Source organism: Protopterus annectens, chromosome 1.part1 (genome assembly GCF_019279795.1).
Source record: "Protopterus annectens isolate FY-2018-M chromosome 1.part1, PAN1.0, whole genome shotgun sequence".
NCBI lineage: Eukaryota > Metazoa > Chordata > Ceratodontiformes > Protopteridae > Protopterus > Protopterus annectens.
The window spans coordinates 671491002-671517097 of record NC_056726.1 but is presented as its reverse complement, the minus strand read 5'-3'; the positions used below and the strand labels follow the sequence as shown (position 1 = coordinate 671517097).

The 26096-nt window shown below is 41.2% G+C and overlaps 1 protein-coding gene across 1 annotated transcript in view; it reads left to right on the top strand.

Moving 5' to 3' along the window:
* Positions 1 to 26096, top strand: part of IL11RA (interleukin 11 receptor subunit alpha) — a gene marked incomplete in the record, with an annotated part of 3068236 nt that overhangs the window by 1573977 nt on the left and 1468163 nt on the right. Inside the window, 1 exon segment of the mRNA XM_044077548.1 lies at positions 23788 to 23902. Coding sequence (XP_043933483.1) covers positions 23788 to 23902 — 115 coding nt within the window.

Below are 26096 nucleotides of genomic sequence, written 5' to 3'. Positions count from 1 at the left end.
AGGAGAAGGGCACAATGACCTCTTTTGTTCTAGATGCGAACCCTTTTGTGATTAGGTGGGCCACATAGAAGGATTTTCTAACCACCTTGGCAATATGATTATCAAAGGAGAGATTACTATCTACTTGGGTCCCCATATCCCTTATTACATTTTCTGTATTTAGGGGACTACCACATATGTGGTAGTTCGCGGGTACTTTGTTTTTTCCAAAGGGAATGACTATGCACTTTTTGGCATTTAGCTTGAGGCCATGATTTTGACACCAGGTATCCGTCTCAGTGAGACCCTTCTGGAGGATGCCTGTATCAGCTAGAGAGTCAGTTATGGCCCCCAGTTTGCAATCATCTGCGAACTTGTTCAGCCATAGTCCTCCTGTGCTTGCCTGTACCTCTGAGAAGTATATACCGAAAAGGAGGGGTCCCAGGACTGAGCCCTGGGGGATGCCACTTGTAACTGGTTTAGAGTCTGACCTAGAGCCTGCAACTCTCACTGTGTGGGTTCCATCCATGAGCCAATTGGCAACCCATCTCTTGACGTATGAGTTTATGTTCAAGCTGGTGAGCTTGTCTATAATATCAGAATGGGGAATGGTGTTGAAAGCCTTTGCTAGGTCTAGTTAGTCTGTATGGACCTTCTTTCTCTCATTTAAAGCCTTGGTAACTGTCTCAAAGACGTCCACAGCATGATCTGCCCTTAACAAAGCCAAACTGGGTAGGGTCCAATGTTTGAAGGTTCCCAATGTGTCTGTTAATGAATTCCATGATGATGCACTCGATAGCCTTGCAGACCAGGCTAGTCAGGCTTATAGGGCGATAGTTCCCGGGGTCCGTTGTGGCTCCACCTTTGTGGAGCAGGATAACTGTTGCTGTGCGCCACTCTATGGGTACGTAGCCTGTAGAGAGGCTGAGTTTGAACAGTGTGTTTAGGTGAGGGGTTAGTTCATTTTGGAGCTTGTGTAATACAGCCTGGGACTCTGTCTGGTTCCATTGAAGCTGTATTTTTGGCTTTGGATAGGGCTGTTTTAACCTGTGTGCCAGTGATTGCCGGGGCACTACATTCTTCTGGTATGGTTATGGGCCCTTTAGGGGGTGAGGGGGGGGGGTGAAGTTTGCACTAAACCTGTCTGCCAGAATGTTGCCAATATCAAGTCGGTTCAGTGTATTTTGTGCCATTCTGCACTAACTCAGAGCAGATCTGAGAGTTTCCCCTTAGGTTCTTGACATACCTAAAGGACGCTTTGTGGTTATCTTTGGAGTCCTTGGCAGTTTTTCTTTCGAAGCTAGCCTTGGATGATTTTTATGAGGGATCGTAGTTTCTTGCTGATACTAAGCAGGGATGTCTTTCCTTCTTGGGATTTTACTCTTTTCTGCACTAGTTTCCTACTGTTGTATAGCTTGTTTATAGCAGGGGTCCATTAGACTGGTTTCCTTTTTTTGGAGGAGTCAGTCTTGGTTTTGCTTGGGATAGCACGATCCATGCTTTCTTGTAGGTGCTCATAGAGTGCCTTTGTAAGGGATTCAGCAGCTTGGACAGCATTGTCCTTTAGCATGGGGGCTGTGAACCTTTCAACCTCTGTCTTAAGTAACGTGAAGTTTGCTTTTGAAAAGTTTTTCAGGGTGGTTTCCTTGATTGGGGGTGGGGGCAGAATATGGATATCCAGAATGATTAGTCTATGGTCTGATATAACCAGCGAGGGTTTGACCTCCGGTGTAGAACACCGGTTACCCCTGTTGGTGATGACTTTGCCCAATATGTTGTCACCTCTGGTGAGGGTGTTGACCAGTTGATCCAGGACATTCGAGTTTATAAATTCTAGGAAGCGTCGGGCAAGGGAGTTAGTACTTGAGTAGCTCTCCCAGTTACTGTTTGGGTAATTGAAATCACCCAATATTAGGACGTTTGGTAGGACCTTCATATTTTCCAGTGTCTCCAGAAATGCGGAATGGGGGTCCTGGGTTATGGTTGGTGATCTGTAGCAAGCTACAATTTGAATTGCAGTTTTGCCTGTTGTTAGTTGCACATGGATGATCTCTGAGGCATTGTGAGGTGCCAGTAACCTGGAGGTGTGGGATTCCTTGATGAATATGGATACACCCCCACCTTTTGTGTTTCGGTCCGGGTTCTGTGGCTGAAAAGTATGGTATGAGTTATATCCTGGTAGTGCTGGTGTGCTCTCTGGAGTCTTGAACCAGGTTTCTGTTACTGCACAGATATCGATGTTCTCCATAATGAGGAGTGCCTCGAGAGCATGCATTTTGAGGTTTAGACTATCTATACACATATATGTATAATTTATATACATGTCTGTCTATATTTTCCACATTGGGTTATCACAAAAGAGATCTGGGTAACTCTCGCTAGGCATGTTGGGATAGGGTCTATCCTCGAGCCAGTGGAAGCTCTTGAGCTTTAGAATGTGGCCGAGTCGGAGCCAAGGATCGGCTCTGAACCCAACCAGCAAGAAGGAAGGCGAGATCAAGGACAACAAACATGGAAAGTTACGGTGAGTACATAACTTCTTTTTTCCTCCTCCTGAAACTGGTAGCTGCTAGTCATACTCAGGTTGTATGGCCACAGACTTGGCTCTATCCCCTCGCCAGTGAAGCTGGGGTGATTGTTGATTAAAAAAAATGCCAAAAACAGACCATATTAGTTTTGGCTATCTGTTCCTCTTACTCATGGGTATTGGAACATACATCCAAGTTCTAGTACTGGTGTTTGTTGTAATACACCAGAATCGCCAAGGACTGCTGCTTGCCAGTTTATGTCCTCCTTTTCCAATAAGCTATTGTTCATTTTGCCAGTATTGAAAATTTCACTTATTAGTGTTGAAGGTTGTGCGTCAGGGCTGGTAACTCGGCATGTAAAAATCAACTACCAATCATTAGCGGACTGGAGTTCCGCTGTGGCGACCCCTAACCGGGAAAAGCCGGAAGACACAACAAGTGCTTATAGCATATACTGCAAGTTTGTCTGTCTTTGAGCTGTATTACCTGAATATCTTATGCATATCTGAATTGTGGCTCACATCACGTATTTCTAGCTGTGAGGTCAAAATCCCTCACTGTAACCTGTTCTTACAGGAGAGATCACAGCTAAGGGATTTATCACACTTCTAAGGATCACCTCCCAAGTTGCCTGCTTTGCAGTCAGTGTTAATAAGTAAAAGTAGAGAGATAATACTATAATCCATTCTTTTAATTTTTTTCAAACCAAAAAAAAAAAAAAAAGACTCTTGTATGTGAAACATTAGCACAGATAGTGGAAAATGCCAGTACCCAAGTCGTGTGACTGGGGATTTCAGTTCTGATATGTCCGACCCTGCAGTTGAACACACTCAGCTTTGTGGAGTAACATCACTGATCACTGCTGATAATCATAGTACACTGGTCCAAGGCCCCTTTTCAGGCACAAACTAGGCCTAAAGGCATGCAGGAAAAAACCCACATAAGCAAAACAATACAGTTTCAAAATAAGGTTTTTACTGAACAGTAGTCATATGCCATTAGTAACAGCAAACTATGTATGTATAAGCAACAGTTTACACATATAATCAGAGAAAGTAGAACAGTTGTAATTTGCTAAGCATCTGACAAAAGCATAAAAGGAGTCTTTAAGAGAACAGTGGTTTAATAGAAGGATGAAGTGAAGGGAGAGGCTTGGGTCTAGTGGCCTAGGTGTTGGCTTGACACTCCCAGCAGCAAAACAGTTGTTTAAGAGAAGAGATGTGTTGGGAAATGGTTGTGCCTCCAAGTTTGAGACTGAGTATTAGAGAAAAGGCAGAGAGAGAGAAAATAGATTAGGTATTAAAGATGTAAAGCAGGTTGACAGTGTTAACAGTTACAAATCCTGTAGAAACAAAAGAAACTCCTCTTACTCTTTTTTGAAAGGCTGTGCCTTACAAAAACAGGCCTTAAGTTAATTTTTGGTTTACCTTTATATCGATCACACATGATTGACCGGTCACTTAATCGAGCCATTTAAGCGAACCGGAACCGCAAAAACTTTTAAATGTCGAAATTATGTCAAATTTTGACATTTCTGGCCATGCCACACCTTCACACCAGTGCTACCATGGGTCAAAAAGAGGCGAGGTTTTGCCGTTCGCTTATGTGGAATTTGACGTTGGAGACGTTCGCACTTCGGTATTCGCGGAAGCCGTTTTGCCCATATTGGGATCGACGATGTAAAGGTAAACCTTCATTTTCCTCTCTCAGTATTGTTTTCAGCAGTGACAAACAATAATCCTCTCTTACTGGTCCTCCAGCTTGATAAAGGTGTGCATCGAATTGTTACCAGCCTGAAGCTGGATTTTAGCTTAACTGTTTGTGGTCCATTTTAAGCAAACACCTGCTGTCTCTCCACTGGAAGACCTACAGACAGCAGCTGAGCTCTCCATGTAACTGTTAGTGGAAACTAGATGGAGAAACTCTGAGTTGCCCCCAATGTGTGTGTCACAGAGGTTTTTTTTTTTTTTTAATTAAGTGCCATCAACTTTAAACGCAATACTAGTCTTTATGCTGCCAGCACCTGTCTTTATGTCCCAGGAACATTATTTTACTGGTTGCATTCGCAGCTGAAGGATTATGCCTTGTTTATCCTGGGCTTGGATGGACATATTGTTCAAGAACTTAACTTTTGAAATCTTAAAGATTGTATAGGCTGGTCTTGTTTTGTCTCTTATTTCCATCTCACCTTTTATTGTGGCATTTTGTTGTTTTACTATCGTATGCACTACATTTTTGCTTGTAGGTGGTGGTGATCTAAACTGTTAATCGTTGTTCAAACACATCTTGATATTTACTACTACAACTGAGGCCCATCTATACTGTCTGTGCACAGATTAGGAAATTATTGCCCTGTCTCTAAACTTCGTATTATAGGTAAGATTAATGATAAGGCTGTATATGCTCTGTTTTATTTCTAACACCTTGTGATATACCTGATCTATCTTAATCTAGCATTAGGTCTAAGCACAACACTGAGCTGATCCTTATTTCAGTCTTAAGTCACCTGCTTAAGGCAAAAGATTTAATTATTATGTTCCATTCTGGTTCTTTTCAATCTAACAGGGTCTTTTATGGAACCCAACATCCTGACTGAGGGACTGAGATCTTACTGTCATCTAAATGGCAGTTTTCTCAAGTGGTTTACCTCTTAGCTCCTTTTTTTTTTAAACACCTTTATTGAATTATCACTTGTGACCTAGGCAAGTAATCAAACGGTATTAACAAGTCCACGTTTACAAACTTTATACTGCACATATATTGCTATATATCATATAACTTAAGCAACATTACATAAATTATTCAGTTCCTGCCCTTTTTTCTTTCTTTTGTTTTTAACAAAAAACATCTTTAGTAAACCATCACTTAACGACGTAGGCAGTCCTAGATTTATATAAATTAAAACAAACCACAACACAATCCTAGCTGCAAGCATTTCACATCACAAACCATACTGACACACTTCCAGTTACAACACTATACATCACTTATAATCTACCCAATAATTTTCAGTCACACATTACATAGCTCATTTAAGTCCTGCCTTCTTTTAAACCTCATTCCTCCCCTCTATGTATTGTTCCCACATTTCCCATGTTTTCCTATGTAATTTGCTCCTACCCTTTTCTAAAGATCTCATTTCCATTTGTTTCATCTGTTACTGTATTTAGCCCTTCTAATGTAGTTGGTTTAGAGTTCCATTATCTAGTAATTGCTTTTTTTGGCCGCCACCATAATTAAGCATTACAAAGCCTTACCATGTCTAGGCAATTCCGATTCTGTATCATAACTCAGAAAAATCATCTCCCTCGTCACACCAGTCCGCCCACCCAGCATCTGTCAGTGCATCCCGCAGGGAATCCTTAAAGTCCGCCAACTTACCGCACTCCCAGGAAATGTTCCCAGTTACCTCTTTCTTCTCTGTAACACCTCCATTTGCTGTCTTCCTGAGGAAAAATTCTCTGGAGTCTACTTGAGGGTATAAAAATATCAATGCATACATTTCCAAGCAAAAATCTTAAATCTTCTAGATGTTGTTGCATATTTGGGAGACATATGTATATCCTCCCATTGTTTCTTTGTGAATTGCTTATCCAGTTTCTCTTCCCAATTCTTACTAACCTCCTCTGATTGATTCTTATAGTTATCATGCAATATTTTATATGGTCTACTAAGTATTCCCTTTTTAATGGCAGATTCTTTTCTAGATTCTACAAAAAACTCTACCAATGCTGGTTTTTCATTTAGGGACACCCCTATTTCTTTTTATTTGCCTATATTCTGATATCAGTCCTTGTTAGGGAAGGCAATCTCTAACTTGCAGTCCAGATAAATTCTTGGTGTCTTCCCATTCTATCGTCTTTCCCTCTTTAGTTATTTGCCCCCAATACATTGGTCCTTTGCCAGTTTTCTCCAATAAATTCCAGCCACCTATTGTCTATATCCCTAACAGAATCTCCTTTCTCCATTCCTGCGTTGGCTTTGTTTTTAGGATGCCTTCTGCTACTTGATGGATCATAGGAAGTTACTAGGTTATTGGCCCTTAGGCCCTTACAATCCTAGCCAAGAATTTTGCCCATGTTCCAACAAGTCAGCACCCTATGCCACTGTCAAGCAGGAACACAGGTGGAATCCCAGGGGTGTATTTTTTGTTCCCCATCCAGTTATCCAGGGTGCGCTTAAAAATGTTTAATGAGGTACTGTGCTTTACATCAAGAGGGAGTCTATTCCACAAAAGGGGGAGTCTCTGGGACACAAATTTGTCCCACCAGCAAGTCCTGTTGATGTCACAGACCAGGTTGAGGACACGCGTGCGGGTTACTCGAGTGGAGCTTGAATTGCGGATATGCAGCAGTCCCATCAGGGTGAGGTCTGAGATTACTTTGTATGCCAAACAGAGGTCACCTCTGAGGAGTCTGTAGGAGACTGACTAGAGGGACAGGGCTTTTAGCCTGTCTGTGTAGAGTAGATGTTGTAGGGCCTGGCTTCTCAGGGTGAGGCACCTCTGTGGTCTCTCCAGCTGCTGCATGTCCTTTGTGAGGAACATGCTGAAAGGGGCATTGTATTCAGTAATGGGTCTTATAAGGAAAGACTATAGGGATGTTATGATCACCTTGTCCCTGGATGAGATACCCTTACTAATGCATGACATTTAATTTATGATTTGATGAAATTTTCATTTTGTTAGTTTTGACTTCATGGCATTGCTTAAAAAGGCACTATGGAGGAGGCAAGAGCCTTTGCCAGGAGCCTGAAGCCCAAGGGCGACAGATGCAGGCCATCGCTGACAAAGCATCGATGCTTGTCATCATGTCATCCCAGGCTGTCAGGTACTGGATCCCCTTAGAATGACACCAAAACTAAGCCAATGGTTAGTCAATCATTTTCTGTTTGTATTGAGGCATCATTCTTGGTGACGGTAGAATGCAGCTTAAGGCTAGGAACATTCCTGCCTAGGACACATACTTAGCGAGCTCGATCATGTTTGTCTTCATATAGTCCAGGGAGGTACTTCTCAAGTCATTCACTCCAACATGGACTATGACTGAGTCATAGCAGTACCTGTAGAGAGACTTGAGTGCATTGGTGATATGTGGATTCTGGCACCCGGCAAACAACTAACTGTGACTTTCTCCTTATCTAGCCTGGTGAGGGGCACATCTGTGTGTCTCACAATGGAGTCGCCAATGTCCAATATGTAGGGTTTATAGAATAATCTGTATGATTGTTATTCTCCTTAAAGGCTTGCATCTAAAATCCCAGTCTCTCCTTGTTTCTTGAGCTTCCCACCTGTTTCATCATCATCCCTTTCCACTTGTGCTATGCATAGGAGCCTTAACTGTATAGCTCTGTATTACCCCTTCAAATCGGGTAATCTCAATCTGCGCTATTCTACTGGAAGAATTATCTTATCCCACTGGACTCTTGCCATCTTCCCCTCCCAGATAAAGTCCTTCCGCTCTTTATTATTTGCTATCCACAACTTCTCCTCAAATGTGCCTAACCTGTTTGTAAGACTAATGTAACTAAAAGCATTTTAACTGCTTGTATCTTACTTATCCATACCATATAAAAAAGCTTCCATTTTTCTCAGTTTTTATCTTTTGTTTAGTGTCTTCCACATATCCTTAGCTGCCACACCGGAATAATTTTTAATACATACTCATAAGTACTTCATTTTATCATGTCCCCATAAATATGGATATTGCTGAACGAATTTATGTGTAGGTACATAATTTACAGCTATTGCGTTTGGTTTAGCTTCATTAATTTTGTATCCCAAAAAGATTTGAAACGGTCTCAAAATGTTTTACAACACTGTAATGTCTCTTTCTGGTTTTGTCAGGTATAAAATGATGATATCTGCAAATAGAGCCAACTTTTCTTGACTATCATACCAATTATATCCTTGAATTTCTTAGTCCCTTATTTTCTTTGCCAGTGGTTCTAAATATAATGCAAATAACAAAGGAGAAAGAGGACACCCCTGCCTTGTTCCTCTGCTCAAGCAGAAATTATCAGAGAGGACCCCACTCACTTTAATTTTGCCCTCTAATCCCTCATACATCTTCCTAATCAACTTTATATTTTTTTCAGGAAATGCAAGTGCATCCTTTGCCCTGCTCATAAAGTCCCCAACTTACTCTGTCAAATGCTTTCTCTGCATTAAGATCCACCAACAATGGTATTTTCTTACATTCTGCTTCCCTCTTGATTATCAGTGTTCTGTTAATGTTGTCAAATGTTTGCCTCCCCTCCACAAAACCACATTGATCCATATCTATCATTTTTGACATTACGTAAGTCATTCTTTTAGCCACTATAGACATGAACACTTTATAGTCATGGTTTAATATTGAAGTGGGCCTGTCTGCAACTGGATCAGATGGATCTTTACCCTCTTTAGGTATTACAGCTACCACTGCTTCTTTGCAGGATATTGGTACTTCTCCTCCTAAAATACTGTTAAACAAAACCTTCCAGATCTTTATCAGTTTTTCCCTCCTAGCTTCCAAATTTCCACATGAATACCATCTATTCCTGGGAACTTTCCTGCAGATTGGTTATACATCACATTTTTGTCTCATCTCCTTCTATCCTAACCAGTCATAATTGAGACTCGTCTACCTCTAACCTTGGCATATCTAGTTCTTCTATAAAGATTTCCATTTGTATCTTTTCTTGATTTTCATATTTCTCTGCTTTGTACAGACTTTCATAGAATTTCCGAAATGTTTCTAATACATCTGCAGGATCTCTTGTTACCTTCCTTGTTATAGGCTCCCTAAGCTTGGTGACGGCCCTTTGTGCTTTCTGTTGTCTGAGTTATTGTGCTAAACATTTTTGTGTTCTAGTATTACTATCAAAAAACAGTTGCTTAGCAGCAATCTTTCTAAACTCATGTATATTAGCAAATTAATCTCTTATTTTCTCCTTAGCAATTCTGCAGTTGATCCTCTGCTTGTTCTGTGAGATTCCCCTGTTCTGCAATACTTTAACATTTTTAACTCGCTCTAAGTAATTCTTGTTACTTCTTAACCACAGCTCCCCTTATTTTATTTCCACCTTGTTTTTAAACTCCACTTTAATTTTATCCTACTCACTAGCTATATTTTCAGAAGTAATTTCTGTCCTTTCAAATAGCTCCTGAATAATCTCCATGACCCATTCCTTAAATTCCTCTCTTTTCAACAGATAGGTGGGAAAGCACCAGTATCTCATTTTTATTTCATTACCCTTTGTTTTCATTTTTTTAGTTGTTATTTGAGCATGACCTTCAATTAAATGCACGTGTTCCTGTGAAATGTAACTTCTGCCTAGCTAAGTTTTTATGTCTTGGGGAATAATATGTAAATTCACTCCAAACTCCTATTACTGAATTCACATCATCTGATATGGTTAATCCTCGTTCATTCCTTACGCATGGGTATCGGTTCCAACCTCGGAACTGAGACGGCCACTTTCCAAGCTCGTGTCAGCTTCAAACTCTCGAGCTAAACTCGTACCCACAATCCCTGTTACCTCAAATTTTGTTTGCAGCGTTGCCATTCGGTCATGTCAAGCTACTTCTCTTGAGCTAAGTACAGTTATTTGTTGTTTAATAGTCTTTCATATTACTTTTCTGTCAGAAAAGTTTATATTTCATTCTCTCTTACCCTATCGCATCTAGCGTACATATTTTCTTCAGAAGGGATCTTATTTCTGAGTTTTTCTGTTCTTTTCTCTACCCTTTTACCACCACGAGGTATTCTCTCTTTACCATCGTTGGTAATCCTTCCCTTTTTTTCTCATACCTTCGGGTATTCTTTTGTGCCATGGCTGGTACCCTTTTCTGTTAATTAATTTGCTGTCATGGCAGATAAGAAAGGTAGTCCGGGGTTTAAGAGGTGTTCTGATTGTGGACACAAACTACCTACTTCTGATGCACACTCTTTGTGCATTTATTGTTTGGGGGTGTCCCACTTGTCTGTTGACCCACCCTGTACTATTTGTGAGAACTTTTCAAATAGAACCTTGTTGGAAAGGAAAAACAAGCTGTTACTGAAGGGAATTCTTAAATCTCCCTTTTCAGAGGCTATTTCTGGGTCGGAGGCCTCAACCCCTCCTAGAGCCCATAAGAAAATCTTGGATGTTCCTACTAAGGCTAAATCTTTGCCTTTGTCCCTGGCTGGGGACTCCCGCCAACCAAAACCTAAAAAGGCTTAAGTTTTGGCTTCGGAGCTCACTCAGTCAGCCCCAGTGCTTTCGGTGCCTAGACCTTCGGCTCCATTAGTGATCTTGGCTCCATCTTCTCCTGCAGCCTTCACTATATCAGCACCAAGGGGCTCCTGTTCAGACTATTATCACTGTATCGGCACCGACCATTCAGTCGGCGCAGACCTTGACCATGTCGGCTCAGAGATCTTCCTCGGAACCGACACCTTTATTGTTAACTCCAGTTTTGTCGTTTCCAGCTTCGGTACCAACAACCACTTCGTCACCGATCCCTGTGTCGTTGCAGACCATGATCTCGGCACCGATGACTTCTTCGGTGCAGACACCCGTAGTCCAGTCTCTCTCAGCACCGTTGTCCTCTGTGCGGACCGGTGAGATGGGCACCGAGTTTGCCTCTTCTGTGGACAGGCCTTTTTCTCCGTGAGGTCGACTAGAAGCCTTTCCGAACACGATGTGTTGCATCTTGTGGATCAGGTGCTCTTGGCCAGAGGTATCCCACCCCTCAGGAACTATCCTTCCTTGGGAGGTGATCATCCATTTCCAAAGACCCCTTCTTATTATCCTCCTTCATTGCCTTTGAAGTCTATGGATATAGCACAGTCTTCCCCTTCTGTGGTCCCCTTTATGGATCTCACTAAGGAACTGCAGTTGCCTTCATGGCAGGAAAGTTTTGCTACGACCCAGGATGTCAGTTGTGACATGCAGAGTTTGCTGCTCCACAGCCATCCAGGGACTGAGTCAGCAGGCTGAGCCACTTAGGGGATGGGTGACCCCTGTCCTAGACATGGACTTCTCTTCAGGTGGACCAGCCTTCCAACTGATGGAGAAGGCTTTCCCTGCTGCTGGCGATACTGGACTGTCTATACCTCCGCCCTCCTCTGGTACACTGGTTTCACAAGTTGCACCTAACGGACACCGGGTGCAAGGGCCTCAGGACATATTCCCACAGGAATCCCCTTTTCTGCTGCCTTCTCCAGCTTCTCCCGCTGAGGAGGTCCACCGGAAAAGTGTAAGAGGAAGCACATGGACTCCACAGAGGAGTCTCTCACTGAAGACACAGATTTTGATGAGGGGGATGGATCCCACCGGTCACCCTCTATGGTATCCTTTGGTGATATCCTCGAAATCATGAAACAGAGGGTGACTGGCAGTCCTCTAATCCAACCTCTGAGGAATCTGTGTTCCTGCAGGCCTTTTGCGTCAGGCCCCCTGCCTCCTGGGTTACTCCACCTGCGGATGAACTTGTCCAGCTCATCGTGCAGCATGCTTGGAAGGCTCCTGATATCGTCAAAGCTATTCCTCGGAGGCCAGATAAGATTTTGTCCCCTCCTGCTTTGGATCCCCATTGGTCCAAAGGTCTTCCTGTGCATGCTTTGGTGGTGGCGGCCGTAACAATAAAGGATCTGGCAGAAGAAGAAAGCCAGACTGTCCATCCGCCTAACAGAGTCCTGGACAGGATAGGGAAGCACACCTTTGCTTCAGCGACCTTTACTATCAGGTCCCTGAATTATATGGCACACTTTACCAGGCTTCAAAGGGATCTGATTTCTGAGCTCTCTGAAACCTTGGCTGGTGCCGTGTCTGATGAGGTCCGTGACAAAGTGGCCTCTCAGCTGGCCACCATTGAATCAATATCTAACTCCTCTATGCGACTGATATCTCACACATCAGAAGGAGCAGCTAGAGCAGCAGGTTCAGCTGCGGTCTTGAGATGACATGCCTGGATGTGCTTGTGCAATTTCGTGGAACCTTTTAAGGCTTCCTTTCTTAACGCTCCCATTGAGGCCTCCTCGTTGTTTGGGCCCAAAGTTAAAAGCAAACTTGCCAGATGTGAACAGGACGGTAAGACCCTTTCTGCCGTAGTTGTCCATTATTCTTCCCCTCAACGTGCTTTCTCCCGAAACCAGAAGAGTGGGAAGATATGGTTCAAGAAATCTCAGGGTCCTTTCCCTGACGCACAGGCCGAGTTCTCCCCTAGAGGCAGAGGGGGAAACTCGCAGGGAAGACTCTCCTTGCGGGGCAGAGGGGGTCCGCGTAACCAGGGTTCCAGGGATTCTTTCCCTGGTCAATCCTACCAGCGCTCCTGAAGAGTGGTCCAACTTCTTTCCTCTGTAGGTGGTTGGGGGACGTTTCTCCTTGTACTCTTCTGCCTGGCTAACCATCACCACTGATTATTAGGTACAAAGGATTATAACTAGAGGTTATCATATCCCTTTCGATCTTTGTCCTGCCCCTTCAAAAAAACTTTCCCGAAGTTCCACCCAGTCAAAGGGAAGAAGCAGCACTAGAGATAGAAAAGTTGCTAAGAAAGACAATCATCCAAATAGTCCCTCCAGACCAGATAGGATCCGGATTCTACTCAAGACTATTTTTGGTGCCAAAGAAAACCGGGGACTGGAGACCAATTTTGGATCTCAGTGTATTGAACAAGTTTGTGAGAGTACAAAAATTCCAGATGGTCACAATACAGTCTATCCTCCTGCTTTTGGAAAAAGACGATTGGATTTGCTCGATAGATGTTTAAGATGCGTACTACCACATAAAAGCGGACAGGCCATCAAGAAGATTTCTGCGCTTCCGTGGGGGAGCCAGTCACTACCAGTTCAGAGTACTGCCCTTCGGGCTCTCTACAGCCCCCAGAGTGTTCACAAAGTGCATTGAAATTGTCACAGCTCACTTTCGACTTCAAAACTTCCAAGTGTTTCCATACCTAGACGACTGGCTCATTTCTGCCCCCACCAGACATCTACTGGAAAAAACCCTGGCATACTCTCTCCTTGCTGCTCAAAGGCTAGGCATAACCATAAACTGGCAAAAATCCAATCTCACCCCATCTCAGTCGACAGAATTCATAGGGGTTATCTTGGACAAAGAACTGCAGAGCTGCTATTCCAGAGCACAGAATTCTAAGGATAAAGCAACAACTGATTCCTGTCTTTTCAAGGGAGAAATCCATGGCTCACTCGGTTCTACATCTGTTGGGTTCCATGGCAGCCTCCATCACCATTGTTCCTCTGGCCAGGTTTCACATGAGGCTTCTACAATGGCTACTGCTTACCCAATGGTATCCCTTTCAGCATCCTCTTTCAGCCATGATTCGAGTAACCCACAGGTGCAAACAGGATTTAAATTGGTGGATGACACACAATCTGTCACAATGGTCTCGCCCCTTTTCCCCCCAGCAACCCAAGGCCACAGTGACCATTGACGCCTCCCTGATGGGGTGGGGGGGGGGCTATGTCACGGACAGACGGTCCAAGGCACTTGGTCCGAACTGGAGGCCCATCTGCATATAAATGTTCTAGAGCTGAGGGCGGTGCTTCTGGCGTTGCAAGCATTCCATCCCCTGCTGCCGTCTGGGACAATTGCGATTCAATCAGACAACATGGCAGTGCTCTGGTACATCAACAAGCAAGGTGGAACCAAATCTTACCCTCATTGTCAAGAGGCCATGAGGATATGACAATGGGCGATGACTACCAACAGTTTTCTTCTAGCAACGCACATTCCCGGGAGTTCCAACGTGATAGCAGACAGACTCAGCAGGTGCATTCTTCAACCTCATGAGTGGTCCCTGGGTCCCTTGAAAGCGGCGGAGATCTTCCACGCTGGGGCCGTCCTTGCTGCGACCTCTTTGCATCCCAGACCAACTACAAATGCGGCAACTACTTTGCCCTGATTCTCCCTCCAGGACAGTTACCTAGGGACTCTCTAGTCCACGATTGGCCCTCGGGTCTTCTTTACGCATTTCCACCCTTTCCCCTCATTCCCCAGTTTCTGAAGAAACCCCGTCGGTTGAAGAGCAAGGTGATCCTCATAGCACCATATTGGCCTTGACAGATTTGGTTCCCCTTCCTTTGGTCTCACCTACTGGATCGACCATGGATTCTCCAACCCCAGAGTTGATCTCACATCCACAGAACCTGATTCATCCCATCTTGAACAGCCTGAAGCTCACGGCTTGGCTACTCCAATTCCCTTGATTGCCAGGCAGAATGATCTTTCTTTACCAGTACGTGATATTCTCATTGTATCTCATAAGTCTTCCACTAGAATTACTTATCTGAGCAAGTGGAAAAGGTTTACCTGTTGGCTGAAAGATAAACAAGTAGATCCATTCTCAGCACCAGTGTCGATAATACTAGACCATCTGGCCGACCTTTTTTAATCGGGTCTGTTAGCTTCTACCTTTAGAGTTCATTTGGCTGCAATTTCTAATTTTCATGAGGGTGTCCAAGATTCCTCTCATGTCCCACAAAGTGTGCAAAGACCTTCATAAAAGGTGTGAATCATCTGAAGCCACCTTTTAGAGAACCTATTCAACCATGAGATTTATCATTAGTTCTACAAGCTCTGACAATGCCACCTTTCGAACCAGCCTCTTCTTGCGACCTCAAGTATTTGTCATGGAAAACCTTGTTTTTGGTCACCATTACTTCTGCCAGACATGTTTCTGAGCTTCAAGCTCTATGTATCAAGAGTCCATACTTGATTTTTCATATAGATAGTGTCTCTGAGAACTAATCCATCTTTTCTGCCTAAAGTGATCTCTGAAATGTCCATTAATCAAGCCATTGAATTGCCAGTTTTCTTTCCCAGTCATTCAAACAGAGGAGAGTATTGTCTACATATCCTAGATATCCACAGGCAAATTCATTTTTACTTAAATAGAACTAGGCCCTTTCGTAAATCTGACCAGTTATTTTTGGCTTTTTCTGGATCTAGATTAGGATCTGCTGTTGCTAAAGTCACATTGGCTAGATGGTTGAAGGACTGTGTGACCTTCATTTATACATAACGCAATATCTCGTTGCCGTTGCCTACTACCATGAAAGCCCATTCAGCAAAGTCAGTGGCAACTTCTGCTGCCTTCCATGCCAGAGCTTCCTTACATGACGTCTGTGCAGCTGCAACTTGGGCTATGCCTCATACCTTCGTCAATCATTACAAATTGGACTTCTTCTCCAGGGGAAGAGCATCTTTCAGTTATGTGGTGCTCAGGAATGTCCTTCCATGAGAGCCTCCCAGGAATAGAGGTAGCTGGGGACTCTGTCCCATGCATAAGGAATGAACGAGGATTAACAATATCAGGTAAAGAAGTTATGTCTTACCATAACATTCCATCTGTATTGTTGATCCTCGTTCAGTCATTACGACCCTCCCTCCTTCCCCCTCCTGTGGTTTCTAGTGGATCTCACCATCCGGTTCTCTTAGGTTATTTGACCAGAGGTAGCCTCTACCTTCTTTTACTTGCAAACTCAATCTGAGGTAACAGGGATAAGGGGGATTGTGGGTAAAAGTTTAGCTCGAGAGTTTGAAGCTGACGCGAGTTTGGAAAATGGCCAGCTCGGTTCCAAGGTCAGAACCGATACCCATGCATAATGACTGAATGAGGATCAACAATACAGATGGAACGTTATAGTAAGACATAACTTCTTTTTCCATGCCAAATATTTTCATAAATTTCTTCCAAAATCTACCCTCCTTTGTTATACTTTCCCTTCTGGGCCCCCCAGACACATCACACTGCTGCAAATCAATCCAATCTCCACCGGTAAGTAACATTCCTTGTTGAAAACTGATTATTTCTCCCAGAATTTTCTTAAGCTTCATTTCAACAGTTTTAGGTGGAATAAATACATGCCACTGTAATCCTTCTCCCTTGCCAGTAGCCTCCTTAACACTACAAATCTGCCATTATTATCTTTTTTATCCTCTTTTATCACTGTTGGAGCTCTTCTTGCAATTAATATAAGGACTTCTTTTTTCCTGTGTCCCAGATATTCTGCTGAATAACCATCCTGAAAACCTTTTATCTCTTAGCTCTTTTATCACATACAGCAGGTAGTTCCTGAGGTTAATTCCTTCAACAACTACCCTTTAGTGTGATATACCACAGGTCACAGTCTTTGGTTCCTCTTTTGCTCATTGTGTGTATGATGCCACAGACAGTGTGAAAAGACATCCGTTTTATTCTGATGACATTCAGCTGTACCTGTTGTCTGCTTAGGTGTCTGTGCACAATCCTCAAAGATGGTGTGGTTCCCTTCTTCAATGCGTGTCTCAGTCAGTTAAAAGTTAGTGCAGCTAAGACTGAAGAGATACTGCTTCTCTTCCATGTTTTCTTTCTCCTTTCCTCTTTACTTTGTATGGGAGAAATACACTGAAATCACTATCATGTCTCCATGATCCTCAGTTGAGTTTTGATGATTCGGAGTCTTAAGGCCAAGATTTCAGGTGACATCGTTATCATATTTCCATCTTAAGACACTTCCTGGCTCAGGAGCTTGATTCCACCTTCAGTTGTAATGGTGCCAATTCTTGGGCAGATGTCATCTCATTTGGTTATGCAGTGCCCTATACCTTGGATTACTAGATGGAGACATAGCATGGATGTGTTTAAAACTCTCTGAAGAGGCTGCCAGCCAGAACATTGTTGTACTTGCCAAATTGTACCTGTGTAGTGGAATTTGCAGTGGCTGCTGTTTATGCCATGTTTATATTTATGATTCTTACACTTACCAAACAGCCCTTGCATAGTCTGTCTCCTGTTAAAGGAGCCTCTGATGCCCTTTTCCACTGGAAAGGTCTCTCAGCTCATCAGTTGTGGGTTTGCTAGATGATCTAAGAACTGTGTGAAGTTATCTACTGGCTTTCTTTTGCCTGTCCTACAGTCATTGAGTCAGCTAGGATTCAGGCATATAGCGCCAAAGCATCTATTAAGAAACTCCTTAAGTACCATCATTTTTAGGTGGATCTCTCAAGACCCAGTGAAGTGTTCTGTATTCTGGTTTTTTTTTCATTTCTTAATGGAATTTTACTGTTTGTTTATTGTTTTAATTTACTGTTTTATCTTCATCGCTGTTAGTTTATCTCTAACTGTATAACAACCCATGGCACACATTGACATATTTCATGAAGCACCCTATGAACACTTGTGTCACCTGTGAAGAGTGACCTCTCCTAATCTAATGTGTGTCCTTTAGAAATCACTTTGTGTTTGCTCCCTGCCAGTGTGTGATACATCCCTTGTCACCCATACACGTGTATCTAGCACGCATGTCACTTTTGTGCCTATCTTGCTGTATGATGCTGCCTGATGTGTGCAGACCATGCATGCACTACACAGCCTGAACTAATTTTAGTAACTGTGCAGCATGCAATGCATTCTTTTGTGTGGCCCTGACATGTCTGAGTTTGTGACACATATACTATATTTGGTCTTGACTTTTTACAGATGGTCATCAGTTGATCATTGTTCATTTCGTAGTGATAAAAGATATGCTGGTCACTTAGTCGATTTTATGGAGATGTGCAATTTATCATAAACTCTGTTGTGGAGCACCATTAATTGGGATAAGTCCCATATTTGCCTGTATTAAATTGAGGTGTTTTAACTGAACCAATCCTGCTGTGATTTGTAACATTTATGCTGTGCATGCTGATACTTTGTCACTGTGCTGTGCAAATTTATAGTTGCTCATTTCACCTGATCATTTTGCATCTGCTGTGTTATTTTGAATATCTTTGCTGTTTTGTCACTCATTTACATACATTATCATTCCATTGGTGGTGCAGCGGTAGCGTTGTCGCCTCACAGCAAAAGGTTCTCCTGTTCGATTCTTGGCTGGAGTGCCTTCTGTGTGGAGTCTGCATGTCCTCATCGCGGTCGAGTGGCGTTTGAAAGACATGCGTGAATGGGCCTGCCTTTGTTGAAGGTTGGGCATCGGGCTGGCACCTCGGCACCGTAAAAATCAACTGCCAATCATTAGCGGACCAGCGTTCCGCTGTGGCGTCCCCTAACCTGGAAAAGCCGAAAGAACAACAACCATTCCATTTAAAAGTGCTGTATACCACACTGTGCTACCTGTATATGCCTTGTCTTCAGATAGTCAGTAAACTATGAGTCTGTGAATCATGCAAATGTACGTTGTATACCACACAAATTGTTTCATTTCTGGATCTTAGCCAGGATCAGAATTCACTGCTAGAAAAAAGAAAAATGATTTTCAAACTTTTTTAGAGGAAGCAACCCTGCATGGCTTTTTAGATTAGCAGTGTACAGTGTGCTGGAGATGCTCTGCGTACAGCATTTTTGTCCGTAACAGAATGGATCTTTATTGAACACAGAGTTATGTTGTGTTTTTATTACACATGCCATTAAGCAGTAAATATGTTCACAGCTTCTCTGCACCTCCATTTGCTTGTAATCAGTGTTTAGGATTATGGCTAGAATAAGAAATACCTCTAGCAGATCAATAAACCTAAAAGCAGATGCAAAATTAGCTTAAAAACTCATTCTCAAGGACAATATGTGCAAAGCTTACAGGTAATGAAGAATATTGATTTCACGTGCATGCTGCAAAGCATAATTAAGGAGCTGCTGCTTGAAAAGATTGCATTACAAATTTATAGTAATGTAATCTGAGTTGTACTTGATTACTGTAGAATTGTTTGTAACATTAGTAAGAAAGTAGTTAGAATAAAGGCAGAAAATGCATTTGTAATCATATGGTTTTGGATACTGGTGTGCGTGTGCATACATTTTGAATTTAAAAATAAAGTATTAAAAAAATAAAACGTGCATTGTAAAACATACACAGCAGTGGTGATAATTTCGTTTGGCTATTTTATTTTATATGCTTGTTATTCATGAACAAACATGAAGTGCTCTCCGACTGCTAACGGACTGTGAATGCACAGTATAGCAGCTGGAAATTAGATTGAATGAGAACTCATATATAACTGATGTTTATTAATGCCCTGTTCAAAAGATATGACATTTGCATCAACCCTCTTTTTTCCCCATCTGTGTACTTGGGATCAGGATGTCACATCAACAGTGATCATCACCTGGAGTCAATATTCACACCGCCGGGTGATGTGGATTTTTCCATGAAATTATTAGAAATCGGTAATGTAGGAAAAATACTGCTAACTCAGACTGATTGAAACAGAATTAGTTTCTAGAAACTGTATGCATCCTGACATTAGCAGTTAAAAGTAACTTTCTTTATTAATGTGGTGTAGAAAAAAGTTTAATTGTAGTTGAACCATTTAATATACAGTAATTATTTTCATATAACACACAATTTTCCTGAAAGTCATTTAAAAAATTAAATAGTAAAACACGTAAAAGTACCGTCTTAATTCCATCCGTCACTGGACGGTAAGTTATTTTTGTTATTAAAACTGTTTTACTGGTAAGTACATGTTTGGTATTACATCCATGATAACATCCGTTAACATCATCTCAGCATAATATTGTTACCTTTAACCATGAAATATTTATAGTTCTTAAGACTAAAATCAAATAAACTGTGTTAAAGAAAAAGACAGCTTTTCCATTGTCTTTCCAATTAGCATGACTAATGGTTTTTCATGTCAGAGCTCAGTGCATTCTCTCCTCCATTCCCTACCATTTGTTGTATGATTTTTGTTGGGAGAATAACCTTTCAGTCTTAAAATACATAGGTTTTCTAGGTAGCTACTAGGCTTGCAGTCTAGGGGACCATTGAGGAGCCTAGTCCAAATTCCCAGTTGCTCACAATTACTGTCTGGTTGAGTGACTTGCTCAAGGTTACTCAGTAGGCAAATAAGGGCTGAGGGAATTTAATCCTACACTATAGGAACTATAGCTGATGGACTTAACACACTGCTCCAACTGTCAACTAAAATTATATCACCCCAGATGGGACTCAAACCCACAATCCCTGGCCTAGGAGACCAGTGCTTTAGCCATTAGTCCTCTGCCCTCCGATTTAAACAACATAACTAAATCCACTTGTGTTGCTCTGATGGTGATCACACACACTGAGATTTTTTTCTAAACATTATGAATATAAACTGTTCTTGTTAAAGGTGCCAAGGTTTTTATCAGAATATTGTTCATTTTTCTCAAAGTGCTTTGACCTCCCCCTAGACTGATAGCTGTTAACTTTTTGCATCTCATCTACTGATTCTTTTGCAATTCATAATTTAGAGCTGCTTTTAATAGCATCTTTTAATGTAACAAATATATTTCTTTGTTCTAACTCTCCTTAAATTTGCTGTTAATCCTTAACTTTTTGTCTCTCTGAACCTTTTTGTATTTTTGCTCAATATCTTATTTCTAAACTACTTTGTATTTCTTAATAGGAAAGTCCCCAGAATCCTGTGTACTTCTGAAAATAATACAAATTAACATTGTTTATTATATTTCCTCAGGTGAGTCTGTATTTAGCATTAAGGAGGGGGCATTCCATAAGTCCTTATGGGTTGGTCTAACTGTATTTTTTTTTTAATTTTGTCTTTTTTTAATATTACATTTTGATTTGCTATTTGTTTGCTATCGTCAGTTAGAAAATAATTCTTTTGCAGACAATGAATAACATCCAGCTAATTAGTGGGAGAAGCTGTGAAATAGCAGTCCTCATTTAACTACAAATATTTAGTGACATCTTTATTTAGCTGTAGTGCTTGTTTGACTTGCTATTCTCTAGAGGCCCGAGTGTTGCTGATCTCTGTCTGCATTTGATTTTTCCCACTCAACCACCCCTCCGCTGCTATTTTAAACTTGGTGGCTTTTGAGTTGCTTGCCCCTACTATAAATCTGATTTTGGAAACTCCTCCCAGTCCAATCTCATCAGCTCATTCTACTGAGTACTGAGATATCAGCTGGGAAGGCCCCTCCCCCTTAGTCTCTCAAACTTGAATTATCTTTTGTTTCTTCCCTTCCCACTTACTAAAAAAAAATCACACTTTATTCAGTTCTTTTACAGTATTTGTGCTTCTTCCTACTTTAGCTTTTTGCTGTACATTCTTAGCGTTCAGTTGCATTTAATCTGCTGCATTTATTACTGGTTGTTAGTTGCCTGATTGCATTGTAACTTAGTCTAAGCCTCTTAGTTTTGATTTAATCACCTGAGCTTCAAACTAGTTATCTTACGTAAGGAAGGTTTGTGGTCTACACTCTTATGGTACGAGAGGTAGGTTTTACATCCTTCTGAGCTGGGAATTGCTGGCTGGATGCTTATTGTGTCTGTTATTCTAAAAATGTCTTGGTTCTGGTTTAAGCATTTGGGCTCCAAACCAGTTATTTTACATTAAGAAGGTTTTTGGTCTACACTCTTATGGGGGTAGAGCATAGCCTTCACCCTTCTGAGCTGGTAATTGCTGGTCAAGACTTATTGTGCCTGTTATTCTAAGTGCCTTTGTTCTGGTTTAAGCACTTGGGCTCCAAACCAGTTATTTTTCTTTAGGAAGGTTTGTGGTCTACTGTTTGGACAGATTTTTTTAACTTCTAGAGTTTCTAGTTTGCACATAGCTGAGCATTGCTTATCAGGTTACTTGTCTTATTCACCTAGTCAATATTTAAATGTCCCTCACTCTTCCCTAGTAGATCAGTAACCATGGATATGCACTCCCTGGCTCTCTCTTTGGCCGGTCTGGTTAAGATGGGTATTCTGAGGCATTATAGCAGCTGTGCCTCATCTACAGTGACAGCCCACTTATTCTTAAAACTGATAAAGTATGCGAGGGGTGTATTGACACTGAACAGTAGATAATCTGGTCATATAGGAGGGGCGAGTTATATTCCAGTAGTCATTACAGTCAGTTACAATGGACCACAGAACCTTTCAGAATATGTGGCATCACTCTTTGGCCTTCCAGATTGGAAATGCATCTAAAAAAATATTCATATATATTATTAAACAACCCAATAAAATATAGGTTGAGTTCAGCCTGAGGTCATTATGAGCCTGCCTCAGCTTTTATAGCCACATAGTTTTATGCGGAAATATAACATGGGTCATATACAAGAAAGGTAGCTGTTAACAGATTCGTAGTTAGATATTGCCAACTAAAATGGTGTCCTGCATTTGCTTTAGTACCAGGATAATCAGTAAATGCATTCTTATTGCAGTGGAGTATTAAGAATAAATTGTTTCATTAAAACTGAAAGAAACCGAGAACATGAATGAGGAAAATTGTGCTATATTGTTAGTTACTTTGACTGTTTAAACTCTAAACCAGCAAATCAGCATGAAAAGTTAAAAAATAAAGGAAGAAAAAACAGTAAAAGAAAGAGCTTCATCTACTTTGAAAAGAGTAATAGATGCATAATGTACATTTTTAACGGGGTGGCATAAATTTCAGTATTCAAACCCCCTCAGTATTCAGTAAATTAGTTGTGGTTGATTCCGCCCCCTAGATATAACACAATACAAGGCCAAGTTTATATGACCCATTAAAAATGTAAACTTTTTCTTTCTTGAAAAATCTGACACTGACTGGTGTTTGTGTGAGATACTGAAGAGGGCATGGTAATAGCAGACAGTAGAACTCCTTGAATGAGCATAGTGTGTGTAACAGAAAACACTTGTAAGCACCTTTTTTTCTGTTCTAATGGTTCTGACTGTAGCTTGTAAGGGATCAATCTAAGGTGTTGAAATTTCTTTGTAGTGCCTGTACGTATAAAGGGAATGTGCAATCTGGAATAGAATATGAATAGCCGTGCCTACTACCAGATTGCATGACCTTAGCCTTGAAAGAATTTGCATTCATTTTTTGGTCTATTATGTAAAATAGAGGCTAGAGCTGGGTATTTAGGTGCATATCATTAACTCTTTGGGTAAATGTAAATTTACACTTGGTTTCATTGCTATAGCACAGTAGCAAGTACATATGTCCTCTGTTTAACAGAGGGGCAACAAAGATTAAGAAAAATCATGAATTTTCAGGGTTTTCTTCTATTTTACTCAAACATGACTGTCTTGCTCTGAAGCACACTGGATGTGTAACCATTAATAGTTCTGCGTTTAGATAAGGCATGAGTGTGAAATTAACTTTGTGATACTAGTACATGCAATATTTTATTGTGGTCCTCTTCCATGCTTGAGAGGAGGTAGGACTGTGGTATACACCTGTTACCAAACTTCTTCATGTCTTGCTATGAATGCAACAAGACCAGCCAAGCAATCCAAGTAGCTGTTCAAGAAAGCATCTCCTGCAAGTTTCAGTTTGACATTTTTGAAGCTGTAATTATCGGTGCCTGTTTTGTAATATATTGCTACTCTAAATGCAGATCCTCCAGAAAGGCCATCAGTTGAATGCCATACTTCTAATTTTGAGGACCTTATTTGCACATGGAAATCAAGTCGACAGACCTTTCTCCCAACAAAGTACTTTGCAGAGTATAGGTATTGTATGAATCCATTTTTCCTGCTTTATTGGTTCTACTTTGTTTAACAGGAACACAGTGTTACTGTATTTAAATTGTTGCCATGGATTTCAGCCCATTTACCAAAAAAGGTTTATCATGCAACATGCTATGTCTTTTTTTCTCCTTGCTTGCAATATCACAGATCTTATGGATTTTAGTGTGAGAGAGATTTTTTTGTTCAGTAAGTGAGTTTCCTGAAGTTTATCTTGTACAGAATTATACTCTAGTACAAAACAGTTCAAATTACCTACCAATTTCTGATGTGGATTAAGTATCTTCTCATGCCTCTCTTGATCCTCCTCTTCACAAACTTCTTGTAGTGATTGACTTTTCTGAAACAGAAAATGTTATCATTATTTCTTACACTTTATTCAGTTATGAAAAAAAGCCTATGTTCAAGTCATGTCTCTCCTTCCTACCAAGAAATAAACTGCTTTTGCCTTGTTTCAGTTTGCAGGAAGTATGTTGTAAACACTAAACCATGTCAGGTCCCTTTTGTTCAAATCTTTCAGTCTATTCTATGCAGAAAAAATGGAGGGGTAATGGAGATTTGGACAACATATAAAAGTATGGCTTTTAAAACTAGTCTGGCCGTTTCCTTATCTGTTAATAACCTGCATGCTCTAGCAAAGGTGTGGGAGGGATGTGCAGAGGATCACTGCCCTGGGCACAGGCTGTTAGAGGACAATATTAGCATTATAGAAAAGGTGCTGATCATTCCAGTTCTACAGTTTCAGTAAGTGTTGAAGTAACAGATGGTTAAATAACAATTAGACTGGCAGTCAGTGTTTGAATTTTGACAAGGAGCTATCTTGTCTACACAACAGGTTTTTAATACAGTTTATCAATAAGGAAGGAGCAAAGCTGCTGAAGACTTTTGTTTGGTCATCAGTCTTGGGGTTGGGGTTCCAAGCAGGGGTAGTGCCACAGTGCCAGCCAATGTTGCTACGGCTCCATGTTCTAGTTAACTGTGTACATAAGTGATAGATGGCTTGCAATTAAATGGAAGGCTGCTTCATTCTTAAGAAAAATATTCAGGCCTAATGACTTAAAATTAACATTTGCAGAGCAAGTGAAGACTTGAAACATCTAGAATCTGCTATTCACCAAGTCTACAGCTCAACCACATGTGTGTAGAGTTGAGTGTTTGTAATCCTGAATGCATTATACTTTAGTACATAGACTGAGTTTGTCATTGAACACAGCCTGAATTGCATTAATGATGATGGCGCTGAGTTAGTAGTAAAATCACAAAACACCATTTTAGGCATTTCCTGTGGTGATGCATGAATTAATGTGTAGATAGCACAACAGCAACATGTAATAAATCAGGTAAGAGTACTGCCATGACTATGGGTTTTGCATCTGTGGGGTAAAGATTTGTTTAATTCTGTCCTTTGCACTAAGCTTCTGGTAAAACTTTATGATGATAGATTCCACATGTTCATGCATTGCTAAGATACTGTTTCATTACCCAAGTTATTTCCATCTTTTGAGTCTCAATCTGTGCTTGATTTTGGCTTTGGTTCTAGGTTTTGTCTGTCATTTTAAAAAGTTCATGATTTTCATTTTACTTGCGCTAAGTAGTAGTCTATTGTCATTTAACCGTTTGACCAGGGAGTTAAACAAGGACTGCTGATCTTTGGCTAATGTTTGTGGATTATTAGAACAGTATTATAAAGCTGAATCATTGTCATATTGAGTTAGTCATTATGTCATGTCAGGTGAAATTAGAAACAGATAAGGACATTGTTCTGTATGCCTGCCTCACAAGTCATGTAGATATGTTTGCCTAATTTTGATTTGAAAGTATCAGTGTTGGTACTGCACCTGATTTCCTTTGGTTAATTATTCATGATCATTTGATATCCTTTTTGAAAGCTACATTGTAGTTCTTGTATTTGTAATATTGCAGTCTTTAATACTCCAGATTTTTTGTTTCTTTTTAAGACCAAAGTAATCAAATCAAACCAAAAACGGATGGTGCAGTGTACAGCAGTTTGTGTTGTTGCCTCACAGCAAGAGGCTTTCTGGTTCGATTATCGGCTGGGGTGCCTTCTCTGCAGAGCCTGCATGTCCTCCCTGCAATTGTGTTGGTTTCTTCCGGGTACTCCGGTTTCCTCCCACATTCCAAAGACATGCGTCTGGTGCATTTCTCCCCGGGTCTCCAC